The sequence below is a fragment of the Cajanus cajan genome, chromosome 11 (assembly GCF_000230855.2).
Source record: "Cajanus cajan strain Asha chromosome 11, NIPB_CcT2T_4, whole genome shotgun sequence".
In the NCBI taxonomy this organism is placed as follows: Eukaryota; Viridiplantae; Streptophyta; class Magnoliopsida; order Fabales; family Fabaceae; genus Cajanus; species Cajanus cajan.
In genome coordinates, this window is record NC_138527.1 from 2,178,600 (window position 1) to 2,190,912 (window position 12,313).

The following is a 12,313-nucleotide window of genomic DNA, read 5'->3' on the forward strand; positions in this document are numbered from 1 at the left end:
AACTAGAAATAATTTCTAAAGCTAAGGGTCGAAGTAAAACTCAAAATAGTAAGTTCTTCAAAATCTAGTATAGAAGGATTTGACAAAGGAGAAACATTAAAAACTAATGAATAATATTTCTTATATGATGTTAACTGATGTGATGATGAGACATGAAATTAGGATGATTTTATAAAAAATATTTAAAAGAACTTCTTTTTAAGAGAGAATATTTAAAAAGAACTTAATATCGTTAACTTTTGATTCGATAATCCTCCTCAAGGTTATTATCTCTTGAAATTGAAAGTCTATCATTTTCTCCGTCATATTCAATCGATGAGTATCGAAATCATGTCATCCATCATGTGTATTTGATCCTTGTCTTCCTAATAGGCTGACTAATCGAGTAGCATGATTTGGCAAATTTAAATTCTAAATTGATTCTAAATTTGTTCTCTATCCAAGCATTCCTAGTCTTTGATTCACTTCAAAATATGGTCTCCATCCTAGCATTCCAAATGTAATTTTGGGTCCATATGATGCCACTCAATTGGGTAACAACCCATATGATAATAATTTTCAAAGTATAGGATTACTCCTAGATTAGGTATAAAATGGGTAACTAAAGGACTCACAAGAGGTTGAGTAGTCGCCATTACTTGAACGTTATCAGAAACTAAAGAACTACTTTGAGCCAATGACAAAGAAACTCCATAATTGTTATTCACATTTACAAGACTATTTTTATTATCATCCCCTCCCAAGGAATCATTAATGAACTTCTCTGTTCACTTGGGGTCTTCCATCATTATTCTAAATCCCATTTTGAACTCCAAAACTTCCTAAATTATCACTGTTAGACATAATTGGACCACTCCTAAGTCTCGTACACTAAGAAATTCTCTACTAATTTTTATAAAAATTCATTATTGACAACAAAGTTGTCTTACCAAATGTGCCGATTTGTTGATGGTAGATTTTGGTTTTAACTTTTGAATTAACTAAATTGGTCCTAGATATTTCTCAAAAAAGTCTTCAACAACAAATTTATATATAAACATAGGATTCTTCACCAATTTTTCTACTAAGAGCATATTTTTAGCCGAACCAACAACTTTAGTAAGTTTTCAATCAAATGGGAGACCCCTTAACTATAAAGAGTCCAAGAAATGGATCGCATTTTTACCACTAAATTATACTTGCTATAGTACAATTACAAAGCAATTAGACATAATTAAGAGAAAAAAACAAAGGAGTGTAATATTCTAATAATTAGAATATTGACATAATTCATTAAAGAACCTCTTAACGAAATGAATTTTAAAAGACGTTTTAATTACATTTTTGAATTTTGTTTTTGTTGAATGTGTTTTTTGACTAAATTTTTAAAGAGAATGCGTATGACTTTGTCACTAATACTATTAGTCATAGTTTTAAAAACCGGACCGGTCATCGAACCGGTTAAGGTACTGGGTCAGTGGGTCAAATGTTGAACCAGTAGGTCACTAGTTGAACCGCATGACTCGGTTTTTATTTATTTTTATTAAAAAAATATTCATATTAAATATATTTTATACTTATAAATTTTAATAAATTCATATCTTATTTTAAATTTCAATTTTTCTATCTTATTTAAAATTATTTTTATTTTTATTTTGTAAAAAATATATAAAAAATTACATGTTAAACTGTATATTAATACAAATTAAAAATATAAATAATATGTACATATATAATATGCTTGCAATTGATATCACAAAATAATATATGTAATATCTACATATATATTATATTATTAAATATAATATAAAATTAATAATATACTATAAAAGTTATTTAAGTTGAATATTATATAAACAAATACATTAGAACAAGTAGTCATTGTTATATTTAATAAGAATCTTTGTTCTTCTATTAAAATATTCAATTTTCATTATTATTTTTGTGGTTTATGATCCCTTAAGAAAATTAAATAATAAAAAAAAAAGTGGTTGAACCGGTTTGACCCACCGGTTCACCGGTTGAACCGGAAAATTGACCGGTTCAATCCGGTTTAAAACGGGTCGACTGCATAACTGATCCAACTTAAGGTTCGAACTGGCTGGACCACCGGTTCCCGGTCCAACCGATCCGACCAGCCGGTTCGGTCCGATTTTTTAAACACTGCTATTAGTCTTTCAAATTATCTTAAATACTTCTTCGACATAAATAAGTTTGACTATTTAATCGAAAGCTAATTATTAAAAGGTATCTAAGAATCAGGCCTAAATCACCCAATTCTACAAGAATAAACACTTGCACATGGATCATCAACTTGATGGCTAGTAATTAATTACAAATTATTCAATTGATCTTAACGTTTCAAATTAAGTTTCAATTAAAAGTTAACAAGTATTTGAGATTTTTTTTAGCATTATTTGAATGAAAAGTAAAAGAATAAGCTGAGAAGCAAGAATGCATTAATGTAAATTACAATGAAAAGTAGATTGCTGAAATGTAAAATACTTGAAATGTGAAGTACTCGAATATTAAAGGCAAGGAAATGAGAAGTCAAAGTTGTATGAAATGCACCATCACTTTAACAATTTTACTAAATGCAACAATTTATTTATTTATACTATTAATAAAGAGAATATCCCTTTTTGATGTATACAAATTTTAAACTAATTTATTTTTATATTACCTCTAAATCATTTTTTCTCTCATTATTTTTTATTTATTATTTTTTTTATTTCAACGATATTCAATTTTCAAATACCTCTCTCTTTAAATAACCACTTATTATTTTTTATTTTTATTTTTAAGTGGAAAAGTACTAAGTGCCTCTTTTTCTTCTAGTTATAATAGTATAAAAAGTTTAAATTTATAATATTAAAAAAGTCTTTAAACTGTAAATATATTCTAATTAAATGCTGACTTATATCACTCGCTGTGACAGTGAGATATGGACTCAATTTTAACCACGAGTAATATATACCAAGTATATATATATATCGTAAAAAGAATAAGGTAAAATAAAAAGAACCAGTAGTCTAACATCCAATATTACATTGCTAGTCAAAATTAACTCAAGAGTAGGTCATATACAGAAGCACACTATTACCAGCACTGTACAAAAATAAAATCAGAAAAAACTTTAACATATTAGTTCTGCTCCTGGTTTTAAATTGCATGCCCGATGCATTACCCAGTAGATTTTGGTCAAAAACACAATGATGAACGTGATCCTAAGACTCCCATACCGCATTCAGGGTAATCCTAAATAAAATTGGAAACTAATCCACAGCCAACGCTTATTGACTAGCACTTCTGACACTCCTTGTCAACAATTTATGCTAATCCACAAGTTTATACACGTTGAAAAGATCTTTTCTGAAAAAATTCCAATTATACTTTGATACAAATTGTCAAGGTGTCAAAGAAGTCCTTGACTACAAAACATGATTGTTTCATTTGATGTGTCTCTTTTGAGTAACACGAAAGTTTGGCAAAAATCTCGTTACAGAATATTGAAGACCAAAAAATCTAACAAGATTTTGGCAATCTTTCTTTTCTTCTTCGTTATCTGCTTGTGAACTCAAATGACTCAAATAAGTTTTACCCTGGTATATGTAGGAGAGCTGCTGCCATAAAAGAACGCTCAATCCTATCTGCAACGAAACACTTGCAATGAACAGATAAGCAAGAATGAGTCCCCTAGAGGAAAGAAGCAGGGCAGATCTCAGGAATGCAACAGAAATTTCATTCATAATTCTCCATGCCAGATCACTGCTACTAACCCCATTTAAGCGTCCAAGGGAGTACTCCAATGGTGGCCACGTACGCAAGCCTGAATATACAGACATGATAGAGACGTAGATTGTGCTCAGCACTGCAGAAATGAGGAAGGCAATGAAGCTGCGGTGATTAGCTGCACCAACACAGTTCCCAATCTGCCAAATAATTATATGACCAAACTAGTATTAAGACAAAGTCTGAAACACTATTTTATCACTATATAACCACCAATAAAAGCATCAATTCTAACAGTTGATAGGAAATTGTTGAAAGAAACAGAGACATACGATGCTGAAACCATGTGTTTAAATGACACCACGGAACTAATTTATATAGGCTTATTACAATAAATGCAAATAGCCATAAAAGATTTTGTTCCTATAAATCATATGACTTGCTTATAAAATCGCTATACAATAAATGCAAAACATTCAAATCCGATTTTCAACACTCCCCCTCAATCAGATTTTCCTCAGTACAAATGAACAACCCAGAGTTACACTGGTTGTTTCAACCGAGAAGACAAACAAAGATATAATCTTCTAGAGCAAGCAACAACCAAGGTGCAAGAAGATAGCCTTCTAAACAAAGAGATAGTTTTTCATCTGTAGGATCTTCAGTTTTGTCCACTGCACTCAATGGAGGTGTGTTTTCATCCGTCCCAGACAAACTATTTGATCTGGTATATGACTGCTAAACTCAGGAGGAGTTTTACACTTAGAACATGAACATGTGCATTTTACTATTTTCCAGCTATGTATGATTTACTCTGTGTGATGCATGTTTCATTGATAAACACTCTGATCAAAATCATACAAGTTTGACATCATAAAAAAGGAAAAAAGTATTGAACCAAAGAGATTTTTGTATGTCCAAAAACCCTTAAGTTTTGATGATAATTGATAAGAAACTCTGCATTTTGATGAATTAACACCAACGATGAGTAAATGCAGGAACCATGCCTCCAAGGAGTACATGCCATAATTACAAGCTTATATGGAGCGTCCAGTGCACTCTATTCATATAACATAAGTAAATATATATATATATATATATATATATATATGAGAATAATATAAAAGAATCGCCTTATGTTATGCACTTTATACATCTAAATAAATAGAACGTCCAACAAAACTGTTTTTATATTCTCAAGTAAAAACAAATCTATTTTTATAAAGACTCAAACGTCCAACATCCAACATTGAAGTATTTATGTAAGCATTCAAAGAAAGCAAGTTTAATGCTCGCACGTTTTTACAACAACTAAGTTTAGTGCTTTTAATTTATCCTCATATAAATTCGAAACTTAAAAGATACTCTTATAAAATGATTACTTGCTTGAAATATATTGAATTTAATGTAAAATATTTTTTTCTGGTATATAAGTACAGTCTATAAGCAAAAGCAGTACGGTAATCAAAGCACTGAACAGAGAGAAAACACAAAAGAAGCATATGCAAATGAAGCTGCATAGTGCATACCAAGTCAGAAAAGGAAACCTCGTTCAATTAAAGCTTCCACAACATAACCCGACCATCCGCATTGGCAGAAAAGTCAACAATTATGCAAGACATTCATGAAAGTTAGAATGGGGAGAATGTTTGAAGTCCTCTCTCAACCAATATCTTCAAAGAGACTATAAAATACAAGTCAAGACAAAGAGTTGAGAAGAACATCCTAGTGAAAAACTATGCTAAAACTCTCCATTTTGTTATCTCGAACTCATGAAATTGTTCCAAGTTCATCGTCCACTAGAAAATCATTGTATAAGCTAAACACACTATCCTTACTTAGCAAGTAGCCACACACTGCAAACTTACATATCCTCGTTATGTGAATTACCCTAGTAAACACTTCATTTGATCCTAGATAAGCCTAAAAAGACTTGTGTTCTATGAATACTTAGTTATAAACTAAGTGTAGTTTACAGTGTTCGGCCAATAGTGGCATAGAGAACAAGTTACCACTCTAGAATACTTGTAACATTTTTTATTAGCATAACCCTTCTTGTTGGAAAGTAATTAGACATAGCTCAGTTAAGTGGACTAGTATAAAAGTAACTTGGTTTATACCTCATTATCCTTCACGTTTTCCTGGATAATCATTCTACAAACCTATAACAGTTCCATTCATCCTTGCAAAAAAGGTTGCAAAAAATTACTCACACATACATTCAACCATTCTTGGCCTCTTGGGGTTAAGCATCTAATCGTGTGGGGTAAAGATCCAATCAATCGATAACAAAGGACAAGTCATAAATAGACCACCTTTTTTCAAGGAAGTATGACTACTGAAAACAGCCTTCTTTGACACCTGCCACATACATAGTAGGATGTAGTAGAAAATGGAAACTACATTCTCATGAACAAGATTCCATTAGCAAGATGGAGTGACAAACAAAACAGAAGATACCTTCTCAACTCCAAAGCTTACAACTCCATTATGTATGCATGCTCTGAGAATGATTACACTAAGGTACATAATTTCAAAAGCAATAAAATGATGTAGAATTCCTTGACCCTCACCTGTGAGGGTTCCATAGAGGTAAAACCTAACAAACTCAATTACTTGCTTGCCATATGAACTGTTCACCATGGAAGAAATGAAAACATTTAAACTATGTTTGCACGATTCCAAACTATAATAACTGAGCTTTCTTTCCTAGTTACATATGATAATGTTGATAATATTGACAAATTGCTATGTAGTTTCCCTAGACAGTGGATATTACATGTACCTTGAGAGCTTCCAAGGACTTGAGCAAAGTATCTCTCAAAAAGTTGATAGATTTGCTCAAGTTTCATGAGCTAGAGCTTCAGCAAGACAAAGTGACCAAGAAAAAAAAATCCTTAGCACTTAGCATCCAGAAGCCCAAGAGAGGATCTTCATCCAAAGCCCTCAAGGTTGAAGAATCCTCTGAAGAGCATAGTGAAGAAGAGGAAGGAGATGAGACTGAGATGATGAGATTTCCTTCATCTCTCATAAGATCCACTCAATGCTTAAAAAGAAAGGAGGATCTTGCCAGAGGAACTTTGACAAGAATGTCTCTCTAGATAAAACTTTGACAAGTCAATAAGTTCCTTCAGTGGAGAACCTTATGACACATCTTCATGTTCCAACCCTAAAAAATAGTGGAAGTTCCCTCAAACATGCTGAATCTTCATCAATGGTGTCTATTCAGGGAAGAGGAGGTTGAGGGAACGAAGGATGGGCCATACTCAAGAAACATGTTACTCCTTACATGGCTTTCATGAAAAGACAGCAAGTGCTTCCAAGTCTGAAATGTTTGAACACAAGTTGTCTGAGGAGGAATAGCTTCCCACTAATACCATATTTAAATTAGCTATTTATATATCAAGTGAGTAATATATAGAGCATGGAGGACTTTCTTCTTGTGCTGCTATATTCAGAGATTATAATGTAGATTTAGTTGGATGCTTTGCTAAATCTTTGAATGTTAATTATGCTTTTGAAGCAAAAATACTGGCCATTATACATACCAAAAATAGTAGCTACTAAAGGATGGAATGCTTTCTAGCTTGATATAGACTCACTTCTGGCAATCAAGTGTTTTTATGATCACCCTTTGGTACCTTGCACTTTAAAGAACAGATGGCACAATACTTTGGAGTTTATCAGAAAGATCAAATTTCGATTCTCTCACATATATAGAGAAGGAAATTCATTTGCTGATAGTATAGCAAATTTTTGTATTAGAAATAATGGGTAATATTGGTAAAATTATGTACCTATTTATATGATACATAGTTTCAGTTGTGATAGGTGTGGCTTGCCACATTTTAAATGCTCTTAAGTGGTTTGGTATGACACCCCCCCCCCTTCACTTTTCTTGTATTCTTTTATCTTTTCTTAATAATACTTTAGAAATGCTGCAACTGCAAATGGTTGATACAAACTGTGGTACTAACCTAGTTAGGATTATTTTTTGTATAGTGATGCAATAGCATTTTTATCTTTTATTTAAAAAAAAAAACAAACAAACAAAAGAGTACTAGCTTCTAACACAAGCTACTAATGACTCTAACTAATTCAGATTAGTTAGAGATGATAACGATGCGACAAGATAAGCTACTACTGCACATGAAAATAAAACTATACTATTGGTGTACATTATGAGAAAGAAATACAGGGTAAAACTATACTCTAGAACCTGATCTACTGTTGTACAAAAAAGAAAAAAAAATAATAGAGTAAAACTATACTCCAATAGCATGGGACATGAATATCGTGGCCTCTAATATCAAGAAACAAGCCCCTCAATGTCCTGTTTTTCAGCTTCTTCACAATCACTTGGGTCACCTAAATTTATCAAAGTTGAAGAAAATGGTTCTTGGTCTCAACAAACTACAGATGTAATGAAGAAAAGGAGTTTGGTTAACATGGTTATGTTATATCCTTTCAAACAAAACTCTTTCCTCTCTCTCTCTCTCTACCTTATATAACAGAAACGCTCACCCCTTGACCCTTATTTCCCTTCTGGTATACACACACCACACCTTGGGCACACTCCTTTGATTCACTAATGGGCTTGTATCACAAACCAACCAATTGTATAGCAGTACAGGACCTACAGGTGCATAACAGAACTAGAGCTGCATAACACAGGCAACAAGGATTGCATATACGTGGGTATACGCTTAACACAGCCAGTTTAACAGAAATCCTCAATTCCTCATGAGAGACAAACAAGTTTATTTTTTTCTTTGGATACTATAACAAGTAACAGGGAATATTTAGATAAAAAAGCTTAGACATGAATAATTGAGCTTTCCCTACCATTCATTCAAGCATTATAGTTGAATTTCTAAGCCCACTAAGCATCATAACTCCATGACAATAAAGTGTAAAAGTCTGACTAGGAGGGCTCCTTAATTGCTCTAGCATTAGCAGCTAAATGATTAGATTCATGTATTTCTTTTGAATATTAATCTCTGAAACATATATTGCAAACTGTTTTAAAGCATACTTCTATTGTTGAAGAACAAGGCTCATGCACAAACTTAAAAAAAAAAAGTTAATCATGAGAATACATGGTAACAATAAAACTGAGATCCATACTAAAGTATACAACTTAACATAATATTTATACCTAACAACTCATTGTAAATAATTGTACGGATGGTCTACATCCATTACTAGATAAACCCAAAATTCCAGTGAAAATTGCACCAATGATTTTGATATTTCCAAAATTAAAAGATGAAGGAAAGTGAAAACTTACAAACGGGCAGTGGTGATCCATGTCCAGTATACATTTTCTACAAGAACGACAATGATGAGCTCTAGGTGACTTTGGCTTTGAGCAGTAGGGACAGAAAGTATAATTGTCAAGGTCATCTTTCCCTACAGTGGGGTAGCTTCCCCATAATATATTTGGTGGCGTGCCAGCACATCTAAATGATGCAAAGCTGAAGAAACAAATGGTAGCTATGGACAAGATTGCTGTAATGATTGAGTGAAAAACTCCACAAAGAATACTGACAGAAAAGACAACAGGATAAACTGCCCACACCCCACCAACTGCACATAAGAATATATGTATAAGAAAATAATAGAATAATGCAATCCATTTTTCGAAGAGGTTATAGAAAACATTAACAGACATCAATTCTCAATTCAAATGTATCAATCTAACTTCTGACACTAGACCGATATTTGATAAAATATGTTATCAAGAAGAGGGGTAAAATGGAAAAAGGATGGTAAATTTGAAAATAACACAAAGAACCTGAGGAATATATAATAAAAAGTCTGGTCATAAATGATTACAACAAATAAAAGCAGAAAACAGCACGAACAACAGAGACTTACATATTACAAAAGACATAAATACGAGGACAACAGAAACAAAGCATCGATCACGCACTACTCTCCACCTGATGCATTTCTGGTCACGTTTCTGTTTGCTCTGATCTGTAATGGCCCCACACCAGCCACATTTGAAAGCAGATGCATACGATTGAAGCAAAACACGCAGTCCACAACCCCAGCACGTTGTCTCATAATTCTCAGTAGCCTCAGTTACATATTGCTCCTATATGTGACTTACATGAGCAACCAAGGAAGCTACAAAATTTTCAAACTGTAGAGGAAAAAACAAAGGCAAGCAGTAACAGCCATGAAGTCATCTATTTACTAAATGACTGAGACTGAGAAATCATAAGGTCTAAGTAATTTTGACATCCAAAATCAAACCAATTCCAAAAAAGTTAGAAATTCCATCTACATGTACAAGAAACAAAAATAAAAAATAATCACATCCAAAAATCATACAATCCAAGTTTTCTTTGTGATAAATAATACTATTTTCCTCCCTATATACAAGACCCTTTTCTTAATTATCTCTTGCATTAATTATTTTTTCTTCCTATAGTACTCTTAATTAATTAACATATTTTTAGGAAAAAATAAATAAATTCTGGAAATTAATAAGATAAACTTTTCCTCTCTCTGATTAGGATTGGAAAAAATGAGTAAACATATAATTTTTAGATGATTAATATTCTCTTTCCAAACATTAATTAATTAGGTAATAAGAAACTAAGTAGAAAGAAAGATAATTTATTTCAAAAATATAAAGGGAAATTTTAGAAAATTAGTTTAAATTATTGACAGGTTTAATGCTACTAACTATATTAACCAGATTTCTTAAAAGTTGTAAATTAGTTGAAAGGATCTTCATTTGGGGGTAGTATTAGGAATGAGGTAGTATTAATACATTAGGGAGCTTCAACCTAACTGCTAAAGGAACTACCTACAAATAAGCAAACTCAAATCCCAAGTTTCAGATATTTTCTTCACATTTGCATCTAATTGAAGTGTGCTTTTCATTTGGGGGCAGAGGGTTTGACAATAAGCATGACATATTGCTTGAAATTAAAGGGTTAAAATCCATCTGCCAACTTGCCTCCATCATGATTTAGGGAACTTTTAAGAATCAATGAGTCAAAAATAAGATTTTGGAGAAGCTAATAGGAGAAAGCTTCTACAAATTAGCTTATGTACAGACTAATTTTAGCTTATGGAGAAATTTATTTTATTTTCCTTCCCATTTTTCTCTCCTAGACGGACTTTGGGAGAAGTTTACCCAAACAAGCCCAAAGTCAATATGAATTCATTCTTGCCTCTCCTTCCAAAATATGTAAGTTAGCATTCATCATTTTCCACCCTCTACTAACAATAAAGGACTCAAAACAAAAACTTTCTATACAATCCCACCTTCACTATGTTCTCCACTCTTTACCTTCTCTACCAACCACATCCAACAACATCTCATATCACAAAAAGGGCAATTAACTAACTAGTTACCCCCTGCTCCAAAGGGGCAATTTCCTATTGATCCTGTTTCATTCCTTTACTTGGTAATCCCAAATCCTTCTCTCTCAAAAAATGAATAGGGTTTTGAAGAACAAAGCACCCAGGTTGCTTCCTAACAACCTGATTTTGTCATAAAGCAATTTAACATTCAAATTTACGTTGAATTTTGCTAATACAGTAGCAAAAGTATATCATAGAGGACCACATCAAATAACATAACTTCAAGTAAAACAATCACAATAATAATAATAACATAAAATATGATAGACATACACTCCAAGAGATAAAACGCAAGCCACTACATATGTAACAAGAACGAAATGGAATGAACGAAATAACACAGCATCGATTCGGGGTTTTAGTTCGAACACTAAGTCAGACACAGATATAACAGAAATAATGGTTTGACTAACAATTGATCGAGGAAGAGATAATAATCGACAAAATAATAAAGTCACAAACAAAAATAAAAACAATATTTTTTTTTTATTTCGCACCGTATCCTAATATAAATAAATAAATTAATAAAGAGATCGAAAAAAAAGAATAAGAAAAAAAGGAATTGATGAAACCAACCTGGGGCGAAGAAGAAGAAGAATCCATAAGAGTGTGAGAATTGGGAGCTAAGTTGGACCTCAAACTTGAACAAGGAAGGTGTTTGCAATTTTCATTTCCATTTCGACAAATCCCACGTGACGATGCTTTTCAAACCAATGCGGTTCGGTTCAAAACCATTCTCAAAGCATAGATTATATATTATATATATTAATCTATGCTTATGAAAAAAAAAATTGTTGAAAAAGACAAAAAAAAAAATTGTATCCAAAGAAATTGGTCATAGACAATCATATGGAATATATACGGGGCACACCAAAATATTAATAATACTTTTTTTGTCTAAATAAATATTATTATATATGTTGTATTATACTATTTATCTAAAAAAATTAAGGATATAAAATATATCTTAATTATAATTATAACTTTAATGTAAAATTAACTTTCGTAATGTATCCAAGGAAATTACTCTTAGACAATCATTTGGAATACTTAGGGTGCACTGTTAGATTAATTTTATATTAATTTAATAATGTAGCCCATGTAATTTAATAGCTCCATTTTAATTCAAGTGGGTTCAATGTGATGGTTATTGGTCCAACATGGAAATAAAGTCGGAAGGGTTAATTGAGTAATCCCTCTCATTTTCCTTTTAAAT

General features: G+C 32.0%; 1 protein-coding gene across 2 annotated transcripts; it reads right to left on the reverse strand.

Annotated features, from left to right (window-relative positions):
* Positions 1 to 2,989: 2,989 nt before the first annotated feature.
* LOC109805958 (DHHC-type zinc finger family protein) lies at positions 2,990 to 11,833 on the reverse strand. 2 transcript variants are annotated; one of them, XM_083066383.1, is made up of 5 exons: positions 11,674 to 11,833; positions 9,592 to 9,814; positions 9,002 to 9,300; positions 3,759 to 3,911; positions 2,990 to 3,629 (listed from the first exon to the last, which is right to left on the reverse strand). In XM_083066383.1, exons 1-5 carry the CDS (start codon positions 11,698 to 11,700, stop codon positions 3,429 to 3,431), a joined length of 903 nt encoding a protein of 300 aa, XP_082922509.1. In that variant the 5' UTR covers positions 11,701 to 11,833; the 3' UTR covers positions 2,990 to 3,428. The 2 variants fall into 2 exon arrangements, with proteins under 2 accessions (XP_082922509.1, XP_082922508.1); XM_083066382.1 differs by having other exon boundaries at positions 2,990 to 3,911.
* Between the last annotated feature and the right edge of the window lie 480 nt (positions 11,834 to 12,313).

What these genes read in the sequence shown, in the direction of transcription:
- LOC109805958 (XM_083066382.1), bottom strand. Translation starts at nt 11,700, where the DNA reads ATGGATTCTTCTTCTTCTTCGCCCCAG. An exon ending in ATTTATGTCTTTTGTAATAT is followed by an intron (nt 9,301 to 9,591) that starts GTAAGTCTCTGT and finishes TCTTATGTGCAG; the next exon opens with TTGGTGGGGTGTGGGCAGTT. An exon ending in TGGATCACCACTGCCCGTTT is followed by an intron (nt 3,912 to 9,001) that starts GTAAGTTTTCAC and finishes ATTATTTGGCAG; the next exon opens with ATTGGGAACTGTGTTGGTGC.